This window comes from Python bivittatus, unplaced genomic scaffold (genome assembly GCF_059951505.1).
Source record: "Python bivittatus isolate LINGU-HERP-01145 unplaced genomic scaffold, Pbiv_v1 ctg000200_np1212, whole genome shotgun sequence".
NCBI lineage: Eukaryota > Metazoa > Chordata > Lepidosauria > Squamata > Pythonidae > Python > Python bivittatus.
The window spans coordinates 9,456,621-9,475,874 of record NW_028277040.1 but is presented as its reverse complement, the minus strand read 5'-3'; the positions used below and the strand labels follow the sequence as shown (position 1 = coordinate 9,475,874).

Sequence of the window (19,254 nt, the reverse complement as noted above, 5' to 3'; positions counted from 1 at the left end):
GTAATCATTAACGCTGTATGGATTCTATCAACATGCAGACCTGATTTTTTTTTCCTGAGCTTGATCTCCTCAAAGGCTGAGCATAGAACATGGACCATTTTCTTTAAATTGGGAGAAGTTCTAAAAATACTTTCCCATTTAAAAATATTAATGTGAATCATGAATTCAAGGTACTGATAGAGCTATTTGGGGATTTCATGAGGAGCAGGGACTGACAGACGGGTTTTTATTTCTAGAACTAATTGGTATATGCATGGATTAGCCATAGGTCAGATACAATTCTTTTTTATTTCTTTTATTCTGTTATTATAACATGTGAGGGTGATCTGGCTGTGACATCTGTTACCCCGTTGATTGCCAGGGTTGATTCAGCTGATCTGGCTGGCTAGGCGGGTGTCCCCTTCCACCCTCACCGCTCCATGTGTGTCCCTCCCAAAGCTGCATGCTTGGTGGAAGAGGATGAGCATCCCAGATAGAAGGAGTGTACTGATCTTCGGTCAAGGGTATATGTTGGCTGCGCTCCCCTGCTAGAACCTCCAAACAAGCTCAGATACAATTCTTAAAGCAACTTGAGTATAACTACTTCACAAGTTTCAAAATCTGCTATAGCAGTATATATAATACACCCTTCAGTCACAATCCAGACTCTAGAAATCCCATTTGTTTTGGCTATCCACCAAATTTGGACAATCTTATAGACATCATAGATAACAATGTAATACAGAAAAAAAGAACAGTGCACTTATCTCTATTTTGGATTTTTTTATATAATTCACATCATGCTGGAGATGTTCTTCATAAAATAAATACTCTTTAAATACAAGACTGGGATCAAGATGAACATCACATATTGCCCGCATCTTGTTATTGTAATTGTGTTACATGCAACAATGATTTTTTCAGCAATATCGCTGTAGATTTTATGAACACACTGGACTACCATGTTTAAAAATCCTAGAGTGTTGCGGGGCATGGCTGGCCACCAGGGATACTAGCAAGCTGAGCTGATTGCCCTCCTCCTTATCTGGCTTTTCAGGTAATTACAGATAATTTTCACCACTTTCTTTAATAGTATTCAGCTAATTGGCAATATTAGTAGTAAGATGTCTAAAAAAATTAAGTCCCCCAAAGACAAACGTGTTAATGCATACAAAGGGAATGGAGCAGCATCCCACCGTAATAATGAAGAAGTGGTGGAGGAGGAAGATGTTCCAACAGAGCACTGAAAATTAAGCTCCTTTTGAGACAAAGCAATGAATTTGACTTGATAGAAAATCTATTTAAGCAACTCAAACAGGAACCAAAAGTAGAATGGAATAGGTCAGCTAACATTCAGCAGGACTTGTCAGGTATGTTGAACAAGTTAATAAACTTGTTTATTATTAACTTAAACTTGCTTATTATTATTATTAAAAGAATTATCTTCTCAAGTTTCGGAGGTTGACCAGACTGCTAGCAAAGCATATGGTGCTGTTACAAGAAACATGCTTGATATTGGAAAAGTGCAAAAATAACTTAATAGACATTAGCCTGGATTTGGCTGATACGCAGGATAAGAATAAAAGAAATAATTTGAGAATTAGAGGATTAGAGAACGTGCAGAAAAAACAAACTACAGGATTTAAAAATTTCAGATAAGAATGTGGAATATGCCTATAGTCAGATACAAAAACAAGGGAGGTAAGTTTTACAAATGTTCAAATGAGAGACATAATTTTGCAAAAAGCTCGTGGGATGGAAGATTGAAACTGGGATGGAGATAAAGTGCTATTTTTTCAGCCAGGTTGCAAAGAAAAGAAGCCTTCAAGCCTTTGGCAGAAGACTTAACAAAAAGCAGAAAACAGTATAAATGGAGTTTTCCTTTCAAACTAACTTTATTTCAACCACAATGAAAATATATTATTTCTATGCTTCAAGACAGAAATAGAGTTATACCCAATCTAAAGAATATTCCATATGAATAATAGAGAATGAATAATAGAGAAAAGCCTTGGATTTTTAAAAATTGATATAATTTATAAGAAGGTATGAGCAAAGAATTATCTTGCATTTGTTGATTTTATAAAATAAATGTTTCATATTAATTGGGAAATAAGTAAGACAAAATTCAGAGGACAGCAAAATATTATTAGAAGTTAAAATGGATAAGGATAAAAAGGATAAGTCAATAAGGATTAAATGTGCCGGGAAGAGGGAAACCAAAGCTCAAAGTAGCACCTCCCTAAACTAGATCAATCAGAGGATTTAATTAATCCTCTGTAAATGTCTGTTAACTGGCTTGGGGGTAGGGGGATTGTACATCAGTGTAGCTACTCTATGCATCTGATGAAATGAACTGCAGCTCATGAAAGCTTATGCCTTTTAATAAAATATGTTAGTTGGAAAAGGTGTTTTCCAGACTCTAAGAACCCAGTAATAGAAAAAATATATATTTAGATGAATTGAATTTTCCAGAATTATCTGTAATGCATGTTCAATATTTGAATTCTCCATTTTCAAAATCAGAGGTCAATGAAATTTTTAATTTTTAAGGATGGAAAATCTCTGGGCCTGGATGGGGTACAGGTGAATTCTATAGGGCATTTAAAGATAGTCTTGTACCTGAATTTCTGTCACTCAGCAGTGCATTGCATTATAGTGATCTTCTTCCATTACTGGCGTAATTCTAAAATAATTGTAATCCCTAATCCAGATAAAGATTTTCTGGAATTGTATCCCTACATACTTTACTTAATCTGGATTGCAAATATATACTAAATGGTTAGTTAATTGTATTAAAATTTATTACGGGGAAAATTAAATATCTTGATCAATTAGGCTTCATTCCAAAAAGAAAAAAATATTAGAAAATGGCTAAATATTATACATTCTTATGCTCATTAGCTATCTTTAAAGTTTTTGATTGTGTGGAAGGATTATTCTTACAGTGGTGCTTAAATGTTTGTGAACCCTTTTGAAGATGTTGGAGAACAGATCACATTTCAGGTCATATTTAGGCAGAAATTCAAATAGATTCACAAACTTTTAAGCACCACTGAAAAACCAACTTTTAAAAGATTTTAAGTTTGGCAATTGTTTTTTGTAACATGACAGATCAGATTTCTAATACCACCAATACCCAGATTAGAATTAAAAATTACAATTCAAAACTGTGCAAAAGCTAAAAAATTAAAATGCCACTCCTCTCTGCCTTCTAGCCTCCTAGCATTAACCCATAATTGGTATTCGGATAATTGGTTTGTGTGGCTTTAGATCTGACTCTGCCTAGCAGTCTTACTTTTCTTTACTTTAAATCAGTAAAAAGAGAGCTTAATTGTGGTTGGATTATACCAAGTAATGTTCAGTTTAATTTTATGAAGTTACTGCTTTCGCTGAATAATTGTTTTTATTGGCAAGTACAGGAAAACTAGTTGCTGTACAAAGAATTCTGTAAGCAACAGCCCTTCCTGCAGACAAATAAAATTCAGAAGGAGGAGTGGAAAAGAGGATGGAAAAAGAATGGAAAAGAGGGATGGAGGATACATTCTAAGCAGAATAAAATTATCATAATTAAAACTTGGGGGAGGGAGGGAGTAGGTTTAAGAGTCCTTAATACTACATAGCCATACCAAAAAAGAAAAAAATCTACAGAACATCAGCATAAAATCTTGATGACATTAATGACAGTATGTTTCTCCAAGCAAATTCTTCTCTTAATATTTAAAAGAGATGTACTAGCAAAATTTACTCAAAGTCAATGCAATATCCAAACCTCCAAAATTACCTTTTCTTCAGTGCATGAACTGCTAGTGGTGCCTAAATTTGTTAAATCTGTTAATCTAAGTAGTACACATCTGGCTTTTCCTAACAGTAATGTGGCCAAATCATATTTAACCCTGGAAATAACAGTTTTGATGAGTGCCTTTAAGTCAGCCATTTCGTTTTAATTAACATGTTTTCATTTCATAAACATGACACACACACATACCTTATTATTACTATTAGCTTTATATTCACTTATTTTATATAATTAAAGGCAGCTTACATAAAGCTTCTGCCTTCTATTTTCCTCACAATCACCCTGTGAGGTGAGTTGGGCTGAGAGTGACCGGCCCAAAATCACCCAGCTGGCTTCTTGCATAAGGGGGGACTAGAACTCATGGTCTCCTTGTTTCTAGGCCAGCGCCTTAACCACCACACCAAACTGGCTCTCTCATGTGTGTTACATCCATCTGCCTTGCAAGAGCTTGCTTCATCCTAAGTACTGTCACATCAGCTGGATCCATGCATTGTGCAAAACGCTAATGTGCTTTCTTTGGTTTTGGTTTTGCACAATGTGTGAGCTCCGTCATTATGGTTTGGTTCATCACAAAAAGTTAAATTTGCCCTCCAGACATTCCCAATTTCTTCTGAACACATCCATGGCTGTTCTTTTTTTTTTTTTTTGAGGTGTTCTTTGTTTTTGGCAACAGTATGGAAGTCGTTTGTCAAGCAGTCTTCCAGGATGACTTTTTATCTTTTGAATCTAGTCTATAGCCCTTGGTTTTTGTGGTAGCTTCTCATCAATGTACTAACCAAATTCTTATCAGGTTTAGATTTTTCAAGACTGATCAAGGCCAGTGCACCATCTGTTCTGCCAAACTGTGGTTTAAAACACTAGCTTAGTGCAGTGCATGAGGTTAGCCACAGAGTGCCCTAACAATCAATCAATCAATCAATCATCCACTTTTTGAACATCAGAGGATTCCATTGAGAATGGTTATGGATGACATTAGAGAAACAAAAGGAAAAGAGGACTAGAAAAAACAAGCATCCTGTTATTGTTCTGTTTTTTTAAAAAGAGTGATGTTAAGAATTTCTTTGGGACTAAGTCATCTTTCTATATCCTATTCTATGTTGGGGCACCACAGAATGATCAAAGGAGTTAACTCATGGCTAAACTCTAAGTTTAAAGAAGAAATGCTCCATGCTGATTAGGACAAGAATAACTTTAAAATGCCCAAAGTCTGGCCTTATTAAAATGCTGTGCACGATAAATGTCAGGGGCTAAATTCACAATTGAACTGAATGAAGTTGGGATTGCCCCTGAATTTCAATGAAGGAGGGAAAGTACATTAAAAGGAACTGTTTTATATGTTGGACTTCCTTCTTATATTTTATCTTAACAAATGATATAGGTGGACTTGGATGAAAAAATGAGGGAAGAGAATACATTGCTGCAATTAGATTTCTACCATAGTTTTTGCCTTTTTTATTTGCTACTTGTAGATTATATTTAGTGGATTTATTGAATCTGCTCACCAATAAGAATTGAGTCTATAACAATTATTGTTTTTATTTTCATACTTGAATTACCAAAGAAGAAAATAAAGGTCGCTGAAGGCTAAATGACATGATACATTAAATATATCATATGCCTTTTTGATGGGATACATCACCTTGATTTCAGTTATGAATCTGTTACTAATAATAACATGAACTACTTCAATTACAGGTCACTCTAACACAGTATTTCTCAACCTTGGCAACTTGAAAATGTGTGGACTTCAACTCCCAGAATTCCCTAGCCAGCATGCTGGCTGGGGAATTCTGGGAGTTGAAGTCCACACATCTTCAAGTTGCCACAGTTGAGAAATACTGCTCTAACATATCCAAATTCTTGGTGGCTGGTAAGGCAGATCTGAAGACAGAGAAGCATCTGTGCTCTTCCAACCATGTCTGACACCTTCCACCTTTCATTACAATTTCCTCCAAAGTCAGGGTTGTGGGCAAGAGTTGGGAGAGCCTGGGTGTCTTTTACTTGCCCCTGAAATAGTCCCCAACACCCCCTTTTTGAAGCTTTATTTGCTTGGGATTTACCAATCCTTGAAAGGGTTCTCTGGAAAGGGGCCTCCAAGGAATTCTATGGCCCCTGGGTACACACAATGACATCCTAAATGCATTGTGACCTTGAGCAGGCAAAAAAGCACTTTCGTGCATGTAAGGAAGGGAGAAATTCCAAGATCTCCCTTCCTCTTGCTACTGTCCCCATTTTCCGGAAAAAAAAAAATCCTTTTCCACAATAGTTGGTTTTTGGTGGATCTGCTTTAGGGAGAGGGCAGCGGGAACTATTATTGTGACAACAGCAACTCTTCTAGTTACAGGATTCGAAGAATTATTTTGGGGCAAATCCTCATATCCCTGTAATCCTCTGAATAAACTATGTGTCAACCAGTGCAAAAGAAAACATGTCTGCACCTCACATTTAGCAGAAAGTGAAAGCTATTAATATTCTGCTGGTGTGCTAAGGTCAGAGTTCAAAGTCTGTGGGAAAAACAGAGAACTGTAGACTGAAAAACATGTTATTCTGTATTTAACCGTGTGAGTAATTCCACATGACAAAGTGAGCGTAAAGTGTATTACACAAATTAATGTAGCACTTCCTCAATTTTTTAAATTGAAGTAGTAACCATGTTTATCATTCAGAATCACTAGCAGCCTATGCTGGCAGGTGGAGAGAGTGGTTTTAAAAAAAACATGAACGATATTTCATTAGTTCAGTGACTTGGGCTGCACTTTTACAACTGAACCAGATAGCATCTTCCCTAGTCATAACAAATTTACCCAGATGTATCAGAACTCCACCTTAGCCACAAATGTGCCAAAGCAGGCTTCTAGGCTGCAAACTCCTTTGTGCACAAATGCTTTGTGTATCATTCAAGTGGCTGATCCAATCACCTGGCATGTTTGCACAGTCCACAGTCAGTAAGCGGGGGCTGGATTCAGTCGCTTTTTCACGTCTCTCAGTTTAAGCCTTTCTGATTAAGTAAGGCTACTGAGTCTGGAAGCTGTGTTGGACTGGAATGATCTCACATCATCTATGTGTTTTTAAAGGAAGAAATAGATAGGATGAACTAATTGTGCTCAAAATACAACACTATTTCACACAGTGTGGTTGTGTGCTGTAGTGTCTCTCTTTTGGACAAAAGGTATTTCACATATTAATTTTGTTTTGGAAAATCCAGTTTTTGTAAATTATTGTTATTTGGAATGATAGATATACCAGTGGTTTAGAACTATCAGGAAGACAATGGTAATATGTATCTTCTTTATGTTTCCAATTTTTTTCTCAACGAATAAGGGGAGAAGGTTATCAATTCCTGATCAGTTATGCAGTGGTCCAAACAAATTATATTTATATATTTGAAGAGCATTTCATCACTGGAAGCCCTTTTCAGATGACTAGCTAGAAAACTAGATTTCATATACTAGTATATATGTACAATTTCCTCTTGCTTCTATTAAATAAATATAAATGTTATAATACATATAAAACATTCAATTCATAAGAAATGAATGCTTTTTGTGGACCATACTTTCTTTATTTGCATATGATATTGTATTTTTACTGCTTTTTTGTATAGCGGCTTAAGAGACTTTAGAGTAGGTGAGCTGTTTAATACAGTTTGATATAAATAAGTGAAATATGAGTAGATGTGTAATTAAGAGTATTTCCCAGTTCCAAACTGGCATAAAGAGCAGTGTGTGTGTGTGCATGCTTGTGTGGATATATATATGTGCATATTGTATACACACGTATGTGTAGCCAGCTCACATATGACTTCTGTCACATTGTGCAGCCGCGATGAAAACTTCTCCCCCACTATGTGTAGGAAAGTCCTTGTTCATTATCAGCATCAATCTTTACATGTCTTGTTTTCACAAAGAAGACTATCTATCATGAATCCAAAATATTCTACATTGCTTATTCATTACTAGCACATGACTCAATTTAATGACTCAAATGCTATTTCCTGCAACAGCCGTCTGGTTATAAAAGATTTCAAACTCCTTTTTTTTTATAGCATCACAGTTCCCATTTTGCTATCCGCAAATACTCAAGATAAGGATGGAGTCTATGAACTGAGCTTTTTTTTTTTTTTTGGAAAGACACGGTATTCAGTCTGCAGAGATACTAACAGAAATAATGAGATTATATGTCTCCTGTTAACTTTTCTCAGCTGATCACCTCAGATCAGAAAATGTAATTCTAGGAGATGGAACTATTCAGGACATTTATTTCATTCAGGCATTTCAAACTTAAATGCTTGTCTTCAGAAAACATTTTAAAGTTTATTTTTTATCTGTGGATGAATGCTTCTAGGATATTCTTTTTAAAAAAGGGAAGTCCAAAATTGCTGTTACCCTGCAAGAATGAAATAAAAATAGCCCTGATCTATTCTATCAGTACTGTCTGGAATACCGATGCTGCCTATCCACTTGAAGAGAATTGGTTCAGGACCTAGGCCAATTCCCAGAGAACAAATATCTAATTGCTTGAATCAGCTCCTAAACTACTTTGCCCACCAACAGATTATATGGAAAGGCCATTTCCCCCCCACAAGCAATTGCTGCTGAAGTAGTCGGCTGCCTGCCTAAGTGATAGAAGTTTGACTCTGTCATAGGAGAGAGGTTGTTTAATTGTGCTAACTGGTGGTTAAATACCAAATAGATTTTTTAAAATCTGCTATTGGTTACAGCTGACCAACGCAGTCCTACTCAGGCACTGGGAAAAAAAAAAAAAGGAAAAATCACCAGCGTAGAAGATAACACAGATATTTGCAAATATGAAGGCTTTCTTCTTGCAGACAGCTGGACTGTTTGTTGTGTTCTCAGGTGGCATTTGAGTGAGATGGGCATGGACATCACCAAAAACGTTTAAAGTCACCACAAGCATCCCTTAAATATTTACCCATAAATACATAGACCAAGGAGATGTCACATGTTCCTGTGTAATGCTGAATCTTTCACTAAGCATTCCGCTTATTCTCATGCTTGCTTTACTTCCACCTTAATACGCTCTTGTTGTATTCAGCAACCAGACCCAATTCCCTAACTGAAGCCATCATTTTTGTTTTGTAAATCAATAGACATTCAGTTAATTTCTCAAATTCATGTTTCTCAATGATCCATTAAAGAGGAAAAATGTAGGACTAGTGTCTGATTCAGCCACCATTCTGCAAATCTCGCGTGATGATCTGAACCTCCCCCAGTCTTCCAAAATCATGCACAAGAATACTAAAACCTCATGAGATTTCCCATATCTCAGCATTTTCACATGAGATTGCTGAAAGCTCATGATTTTTTTTTTAAAATTAAAGTAGTTTTCAAATGTAATTGAAGGACCTGTTTGTGGCCCTTGCAGGCTCTGGGTTGTTCACTGCTGCTGTAAAGAGAACTGACTTGGGCCAAACAGAAATACTGCTTCCTGGATTACACCCTTATTTCAGACCCTCTTGCTTTCAGTTGCATTCCCAGGAATAGGGACAGACATGCTCATCTACCTGTCCAGTCGGATGATTGGAGTAGGCAATACACATGTTAAAAGCCAGCCGAATTCAGCCAAAGTGTGCAGTAAAGGACCATAATCTGTTTTGATTTCACTTCCCTGTTAACAAAAATAGATATAGAAATATATATGTAAGAATAGAGTAAGCATTTCCACAGACTAATCAGAGGTGGAGAGAAGGAGAGGAATCTCAAAGCTGCATGTACATTAAAAAAGGATTATTAACCCAATGTAGTATATTTATGAATGCAACAAATACAAGTAGTTAACATACAACAAATAAGAACAGTGTGGGATATAGTTATGTTCTTCCTATTGTTCTGGTTTGCCTATAGAGACAAATTTGACAATTTCATGTTTCTTTTCCTGAAGAGATTTAAACTCTGTTAATCACATTTGATTTTTAGTGTAGACCCAAAAATACAAGCAGAAGGTTAATTCCTTTATATTTCTGCTCATGTGTGGTATCTCATGCCAAAAGCTGATTTTATAAGATTTACTATAGATAGCACAACCCAATGCTGGTCTATTCAGAAATGAAACCTCATTCCTGGAACTGCAATCTTACTCAGCTGTAACACACACTGGAGACTATATATACATTTAATATCAATGACTTAACAAAAGTTTTAAAAGGTACGTTACACGTCCTTTTCCATGATTGGTTAAATAGTTGTTTTATTTCTATAATAGCATCATAGTTTTTGAAGTGTTACATTATGGTACATAAATATTGTTCTTACTGGTATGGCCTCATATAATATTTCAAATCACATTGGGCCAAAAGTGTGTCTGTGTGTGTGTATATGTGTGTGTGTGTGTACTCTTGAAATATTCTCACTTCTCACAGCCCTTTCTCCCTAATTCTCTGTTCAGTTTCTAAATGTGATTGAACCTAAAAGTACATATATACTGTGACTTTAATGATGTAAGTGTATCGATGAGCTAAGAACAAACAAAGAAATTATCTTTTTATACATATAGAGGGATTTCCTCCCCTCTTAAGAGCTCTAATTCATGCAAAGCTATTTCTGTGTAACACTCCCTGCAGCTTCCCACAAGCAAAGTCAATGGGGAAGCCGGCAGCAAGTCTCAAGTCACTCCCACTCCCCCTGCTTTTTTGCCCTTGGTCATTCTGTTCTCTGTTTGGGTAAGGAAATATCTCTGAAATGATGACCCAACGGGTCGTGGGTTGTCTAGTCTTAAATAAAGACTGCATGTTTGAGAAGGTGGCTATGGAGAGCCAAAAGGAACAGATGACCTTCTGAGACTTGTCAGCTTTGCAAGTGTGTGAGGGAGAACCAGGGCCAGGCCAGTGGCTGAATTTGCTTGGGGAGACTTCCTCCTTCTGCATCAAGGCCCCAGATTAATCCTTTCATGAAGCCTTGAATGCAGAAACAGCAGCCTTTGTGGCCACATCCCTTGGACGAGGGCCAAAGCAGAAGCCGCCCATCTTAAGTTAGGAATATGCTTTTGTTTCCAGAGGACCCGATGCGCTGGTTCTAGTGCCGTGATTTCTTTCTAGTCCAAGGGAAGGAAAAGAGCTAGTGGCCTCACAATGACGATTCTTTCACTCTTCCAAATTTAGCCCTGTGATTCTTTTTGTTCCCCTCCCCCACCCTATTTAAATTACAGGCAGACTCCAGGGTGCAAGAGCGTTAGATAATACTGTACAGTATTTTAGACTGTAATTATCATTACTTTCACTAAGGTAGGATTTCTCATGTATGAGTCTGTTTTTGAGTTTGAAAAATCCCATTTGGATTTAATTCAACTTAACTTTAACAGACACCCTTGTTTCATTTGTTAAATTGAAGATTTGGTTTGTTTATGATTGCAAGCTCTTGATATTCATTTCTTTGAGCGTTTTTTAATTTAAATAGAACATTATCTTTAATGTTTGCCTATCAACAATAGCTTTTCTAATTGTGACAACCATAATTAAATTGTGTTTAATTGTAAAGATTTGGACCTTGTGGCAGCTAGAAAACAAAGATGTATTGAGGAATGATTACCTAAAAATGGTAATTGAACTGTGGTTTATTTTCTGCTGAAACCTCAAGTACATTTAAAATGGCAAGCATGTCATATATTTGCTCAGATATTGATTATCGTTCTAATTGCACGGTAAGGCTATGTAAACCCTTGACATTAATCAGTATGAGTAACTTAGATTGTCAAAAACAGAGATGGGGAATTACCTCAATGACAGTCCATTGTTCCACAACAATGGCATCATTTCCTTTCCTCCCTGAACCTGGAAACCCCGGTTCTTCTTCATATATAAATAACCCCTCTAACGATTTGGGCCCGAAGTCAGCTAGGGAAAGAAGAAACAGAAAGTAGTAAATAATATCGATTTAAAAATCATTTAAACTTTATTACATTTATGTATTAAGAGGAGTATGTTTTTCTTCTCTGTCTCGCACATGATCGTTCTGATGTAATTATCAATGAACAGCATTTGGTAAGCTTTTTTTCCCCGGTCAGATACCACATACCATATCCTGTCAGGTACCAAATACAAGGTACTCTCTTGGGTTCCTATGGTGAGCGGGGTTGGAGCGAGCAGAGGGTGAGACCAGAGCCCAAAGTGCATGGACTTTTCGTCTTAGACACCCCCATTCCCCCATCATTGACTCTCTCTTGGTGGGAGGAAAGGAGACTGGCCTTCCCCTCCCCCAGCAACTCTGCTCAAAATAGTTGGTTTGCTACAGTGGGGAACAAGTGATCTGCAAAGAGAACAGCTGGTGGAGAATCTTCATTGCTTCTCCCTTCCCTCTAGCAATCTTTTAATAGTTCACTGGGAGAGAAAGCCAGTGCGTGGTAAATGTAGTATCTGTAACTGTAGGCTGGGGGTGTGACAGAGGCTGAGCCTTCGGGCTGAAAATCTTATCTATGCCTGAACTAAACAGACCACTGTCTTTATTTGCTCTGCATCCTATTTTAAGACTCACACAATTTCCTTTTGTATCTATCTCCTTGAGTTTTTGACAGACAGAACTTTATTTTGGTCATTGACCAATAAAGATACATTCAATAAAAGAAGCAAAGCAAAATTATCCCCTAAGATTAGTAACTGTTGGCAACCATTTGTGGACAAAGCTTACACATAATGTAGCAGAATTTTGTCACTTTTAGAGAAATACATTTATCTTGATTGTTTAACAGATAATGCAAATAAAAATTATTGGAGTGCCCCAGAAATTTAAATAAAAGGGGGTAATCAACTGGTAGCGAATGTCCCTGTAGAACTGACAATACAAAAGAAGATGAGCTGTGGTTTCTATGGCACTCATATCACAGGGGCAGTATCGGGTTTCGTATGGGGTTTTCCTATATTTCCCTTCCAAAACAGCTGTGGGGAGAGCATTAAACCGAGCTAAAGAAAGGCTCTCCTCAATTTGGAAACCGTAATATGATATAAATATGAGGCTGGTTTGGGTGCTAAAATTTGGTAATTTGCAATGATTGTCAGAACCTCGCAATCCAGCGCTGCTGGTTCGCTTGCTTGTTTCTGCCATTACAGTAGAAGGGGGGGGGAGAATGGAATGTGACCCATTAAGCGCAGATGGTTGTTATCTGGTGCCCAGGACTTCCAAGGCCGTGCCATCCTGGGAACCCAAGGACTTTGTCGACATGCGGAATAGAGTTTCAAAGACAGAAGGGGGGTGGGTGTGAGATGGGAGTGAAGTAAAACTAAGTTTTGGCGTGCGCGGGACTCAGTTCCATCAGTGCTTTAGAGCTGTACACTACTTTCCAATAAATGAACTTTTCTTTGAACCTGCATTGGCTTCAATGGGAGTTGCTTTAGTTGGAAACTGAGTACTGCAGTTCTTACATATTGCTGGAACTCCTTTTGGATTTTGCCCGGATATTATGAGAAAAGGCAGCAATTTATGTTTGGCCCTCTGCATCTAAGATCCTTTGCCTTAATATTGAACTAGCTTGATCTGACTCTAAAGTTAAGATGGCATCACTGGACAAACCATAGAGGCTCAGTGTCTTTTGAATAGCTATTTCCCAAGAAGACTTGAAATTGTCTGCCAATATTAGATGGGTCAATCCACTAGGGGTTATGGTGTGGTTTTAACCAGTAGGTAAAAATATTTATCCAGAGATTAGATTCAAGTTTACTGACTCCTGCTTCCCGTTGAAGTACTGCATAGATAACTATGTGGAAGAACTAATGGTTGCATTCCCTACAGCATATCTAATATCAGCTGGCAATTTTCAGGCAAGAATTGGAGCAAATGCAAGTCACTTTTTGCTAAATTTCACTGCCAGCCTTTATCCTCTGTAACAACATCCCTTATTCTTTGCCACCAGTCTAAGGACATATACAGTGATTATAGAGGGCTTTGCCTTGTTCAAACTTTCACAAAACTGAATTTGGTAATTTTAAATGGGTCTATTAGTGATGATTACCCAGCTGAATATACCCACTGGGCTGGTACCAAGCCTTCTTTGCTAGCCTATTTTGGGATCTCTCAGAGTTTAATTCCCTAAGTTTCCAATTGTCAGCTGTCCTGAAAGTGACCACTTTCCTTGAATTTTCTGGAATGAATTGTACTAATATCCTTATTTTTAGGTGTAAAATTGTGTCATTATCCTTACCTTTAGAGGCTTCCCAACACACAAAGGAGTCAATTAATGACAACCCTTGTTTGTAATAAAATGTGGTTAAATCTAGCCAATCAGCATCCAATGTACTAATCACAGATCCTTTCCGTGACACTTTCAGAGACAAAATGCCATCATGATAGGTCCAACTGTTGGAATCATCTTCAAAGACATTGAAGACTATATATAGCTTGGTATCTAAGAACAAAATATGAAATAAAGATATTAGGATAATATACATTGTAAAAATATCAATGGAAAGGAGATCATATTTATGGATTTTTTATCTACAAAATTGTATTTTGCATTAAGAATACAAATGAAGGTTTCATATGGATAAAAGCTCAGCATGACATTTGAATACTGTTTTAATTCAAGTGGGATATCAGTCTTTCAATACAAAAGCTAAAATGTTGGAAATTCCTACAACTTAATGCAGGCACTTCAATCCAAACTCCTTCCTTTCTTTGTGCAGAACATAAAGTTTGCAAGAAAACAACCAAGTTCAGGGAAACCCCAAGGACTCCATAGTTTCCTCTTTCAATTTACTTTGTGATTTGCAATTTTTTTCTTTTCTCTCTTTTGTGTTGACAGAACTTTGCTTTTCAATCTTTTCTACCACCTAGTACCTACACTTCCGTTCTGAAGGTTTAATTTGCTCATCTATTGCAGCTATGCTCATATTGTTGTCATCTCACCAATGATCTTGCAACAGTAATTATGCTGTTGACATCCTCACTTGGACTGCCAGTTTACAACCTAAACTTGGCAACACTACATCCTAATCTTTCCAGCCAAATCATCCACATGAAACTGACATTTCTCTCTAAAGTTCATCCTTCTCCAACTACTTCTCCCATTCAACTGTTACTTCTTTTTATGATTTCCATTATTCACCTATCCCTCTCTGCCCAGAATTCACCATTTATAGCAGAACTTCTACTGCTGTGGTGATATCATCCAAAAACATGGGTTTAAAAAAATAGTGATCTGTGTTTTAGAATCTGTGGGGGATTTAGGGATGGATATGGAATATGTGCTACCATACCATTTTTTAAAATAAATTCAGGGGTAATTTGCTCTAAGCTACTTCATTAAATTTACTTTATTTTGATTAACAATCACCAGATTACATAGAAACATAATGAAAAACAACAGTGTTCAGCTTTGCAACACCTGTTGCCTCTTTTTCATTGTGGCCACACAAATTTAGCTACGATATGGGTGATAGATGGTTTCCCAAGGAAGGAGGTTTATATAATAATGATCAGTTGTTCCTGAGTATTGCTGCAGCAGAGGTTAGATATAATTCTTCTGAATATCCCATAGAAGTTATAATATAATAGTATGTGGTGTAATGTTTCTATCTCCCCAGTTTTGCATGGGTGGTACACTGAGCTAGTGAGGTTTTAGAGGGAAGGATGTTGTGTCTGGCCCTGAAAAATGTTTTTCACAACTTGGGAAAGGTAAGAATATTTAAATATTTTGGAGGTTCTCAAGTACCCTTGGCAGCCTAAGTTCTGTTACTCTGTGACAATTGTTGACTTCAACCTGATGCTCCATCTATATATTACTAAAACTCTCATGTTTGTAACCTTCAATTGGGCGAAATGGTGCATCATAGAGCAACAATTTTTGAACCAAGGTACCTCAAATGGGCTAACTTACAGAATGTGTCCAAAATTCGGGGCCCATGACTCCCCTTGGACTGAAATTTGGGAAAGTTATGGCCACTTACAGTAAGTGCCGCTGTGCTGCCATGCCGCTGCAGTCATGTGATCATCATTTCCAATGCTCCCTTGCCAGCTTCCCACAAGAAAAGTCAATGGGGAAGCTGGAAGGGATGGTTGCGCCTTCTTCCCCAAACTCCCTGCGCTTGCACACATCCACCCACCCACCAGCACCCTCCTTCCCGGGCCTCCCTTCACCTGCACACACACACACACACACACACACACACACACCAGCACCTTCCTTTCTGGGCCTCTCTGTGCCTGCACACACCCTGTGCCCTCTTTCCCCAGCCTTCCTGCGCTTCCACACACACACGTACACACCCACCAACACCCTCCTTTCTGGGCCTCCCTGTGCTCACCACACACGCACACACCCACTCACATGCACCCCATGCCCTCTTTCCCTGCATGCCCTGTGGCACCCCTGTGCTCCTTACTTAGGACTTCCTCCGGTTCCCCCACCGCAGGATCCCCGCAGCAGAGGTGTCTGCACACCCCAGCAAGTCAAACTCAAGGGCAGAGTACAAATATGATTTACAACAGAAGTAAGTGTGTGCATCAGAGAGAAAGGGAATGGTGTTTAATGGCATATATTACATATTTATAACAATGATTAAGAAAACAGAAATATTAAAACTGGAAAATTAATGTTTTAGCCTGATGTTTTGCAGTTGCTGTACTGTAAACAGCAACTGTTTCGTCAGTCAGAGGAGCTGAAAAAGGCAGAAATAAAACCAAGGGGAGTGTGGATTAAGCCATTCCAGGAATTCTGTAAAAATTAGCATGAATGATAAAAATGTTTTAAATAAGGAAGATAAATAAATATTCAGCAATGGATTTCACTGAATTTGATGGAATTTATGGAAAAGTGGTTACAGGTTTATTAGATCATACAGACAGTGTTTGTAGGAACAGTTTGTATGAATTCTAACAGTTTATTTCTGCTATTCAGGATTTGAACTTTAAGTATAATGAACATAGTTTTCAAATACGTCACGAATACTGTGCCCAAAATCCTACATTCCAATCTGCAAATTTAATATATTTTTTCTTCATTGAACTGGTAATTATATATGCTTCTAATATTTTATAAGTCACTCAACAACTCTCTTTTGGAGGAATAAAGCAGGGTTTGTTTGTTTGTTTGTTTGTTTTTTAAATTTCAATTCTACAATAGAATTTAATTAGAAGTGTTAGACAAATTACTACCTTAAGCTTTCTGGGTTGTTTTTTAATGTACACATTTAATTTTAATGCAAAGGAATAAAACAAGTAACATTTTAAAAACAATTTAACATACATATGTCTATCTCAGACACTTCCTCTCACTTCAGTATTAATGCTAATAATTTAAGCATAGTCTTTATAATGATAAACAAGTAATTAAAAGTATTAAGGCTCCTAATTTTCATGATAACTCTGTTTAGGTAGGAAATATCTCTGAAATGGTGACCCAAAGGGCTGCCGCAGTCAGCTGCAGTTGCATGATTGTCATTTCCAACACTCCCTGCCAGTTTCCCACAAAGGATGTCAATGGGGAAGCCGGCAGGAAGTCAGAAGTCACTCCTGCTCCCACTGCTTTTTTGGCTGCCTGTGGTCATTCTGTTTCTCTGTTTGGGTAAGGAGGTAGCTCTGAAACGTTGACCCAACGGGTCATGGGTCATGAATCTTTGCGAGAATGTTTGGCCTGTTCTTATCCCAAAGACCTTAAGAATGCAGTGGACAATCCCTATGATGCTCGGTTTTGTTGTACTGTAGCTTTCCAGTTTGAAGAATAATTGTTAACAAAAACTAGAGGCAATACATTTTCAGATTTGCAAATTTGGATCAACATGTATCCTTGCTGAAAAAAAGGATACACCTAGATATATATGATAAAGGTTTAAGAATACCTCCAAACTTTCTTGTATGATAATCCTTCATTTAAGCTATTGTTCCTAAAAATGAATTCTTCTATATTTCTGAGATAGCAATATAGTGCATGTAGAATATATAGATAGTGTGTTTAAATACCTTCTTTTTCCTTTAATTTAATTGGGCTGGGACAGTCTCCTCTTCCATCTTGAAAATCAGTATTTTGTGCTGGCCTGCTGTCTGGCTGAATTTCTTCCTCTATTCCACTCTCAGTGGATTGACCACTCAGTGTCCCTTCATTCCAGATTTTAACATTTTCCTCTGAATCATGACTCCTCTGCTCTTTGTTCCTTCTGCATAGTGTTGAGTCAGACTCCATATGTTCATCCATGTTTGTGCCATTGCAGATTTTAGACTCAGAGCAAGACTGGGTTACAAACCCAACAAACTTCATTCCTCTTTTAGCAGCATCATTGACCTATATTTGTCAGAAAGACAGTACTAATACAGTGGGGTGGATATGCAAATTGTTCATTAGGATGGAACATAGTTAATTTATACATGATGGTTTTACAATGGAAATGCATGAATATACAGAAAGAAATGTTCATTGATATATGAAAACAACTTATCTGTTTTACTGTGAATATTATGAAACAACCGCCTATTAAAGAATTTCAACTGATTGTAAAACACTCTATCTTCAGCTTCACAAAGAGCAAGATATATCTGCCCATTTATACCTGTATAAAAAGTAATGTTATGTGCTTTTTATTTTATTTATCTGTGCCTTCAAGTCAGTGTTGACTCCTGGGGACTGCATGGACAAGTGCCTGAAGTTTTCTTGGCAAGATTTCAGAAGTGCCACCTTCTTCCCAGGGCTTGGAAAGAGGGACTGGCCCAAGGCCACCCAGCTGGCTTTGTGGCTAGGTGGGACTAGAATTCAGTCTCCCGGTTTCTAGCCTGGTGCCTTGACCACTAGACCAAACTGGCTCTTAAAATGTACTTGCAATGTCTTAAAAATCAGTGCAAAGCTTTGATAAATGCTGGCAGTCTGGAATTCAACATTTAAACAGTAGTAATTAGCAATTTTCAAGGCTGCATTCTGCAAGCTTTACTGAACACTAGATGGATTCAGTTATAATATAGAACTGAATATATGATTCAGTAGGATATTTCAGCAATAAGGCCCTTGTCTTCTGAAGAAATCATAGCATATTTTTCTCTTGTGATTTTAGAAATCAGGTTTGTTTGTAAAGCAGGTCACACAAAGAAGTGAACATGAAAACATTTTCCATAGCTGCCGCCACCACCATTTTGTTCATCTCCTACCCACACTGTCTCTTGATTCAACAATCAGCAGGGGAAGGGTTATGGGGGAGCTCAATTGCAGGAGCCTATCAATGGGGAGCTAGCATTATTTGTAATGCTTCTCCCCTCCTGCAATCAAATGACCCTCAGCATTTGCAGGCTATATAAATGTTAAAACATCCATGTGATGTTAAAACAGTCATAGCAATAAAAACAGTAACCAAATTAGTTTCCTCATAAAAACACGAGGACACAAAAGTGACAGAAAAACAAAGAACAAACGAGAAACAAAAAAAGCAAGATGACGTCAGGCAAAGACTCAAGGAAAGGCCCTCCGAAGCAACTCAGTGTTTAAGGTTCTAGAAAACTGACAAGGAGGGGGCCAGCCTGATGTTCTCCAGGAGGCTCTTCCACAGTACTGGT

General features: G+C 37.6%; 1 protein-coding gene across 1 annotated transcript in view; it reads right to left on the bottom strand.

Annotated features, from left to right (window-relative positions):
• The window catches only part of RFTN2 (raftlin family member 2), a 37,469-nt gene that overhangs the window by 6,159 nt on the left and 12,056 nt on the right, over nucleotides 1-19,254 (bottom strand). Inside the window, exons 5-8 of the mRNA XM_025173313.2 lie at nucleotides 17,680-17,998; nucleotides 13,925-14,128; nucleotides 11,509-11,627; nucleotides 9,303-9,406 (exon numbers count right to left, since the gene is read on the bottom strand). Of these exons, the coding sequence (XP_025029081.1) occupies nucleotides 9,303-9,406; nucleotides 11,509-11,627; nucleotides 13,925-14,128; nucleotides 17,680-17,998 (746 nt within the window). The remainder of the gene's footprint in view (nucleotides 1-9,302; nucleotides 9,407-11,508; nucleotides 11,628-13,924; nucleotides 14,129-17,679; nucleotides 17,999-19,254) is intronic.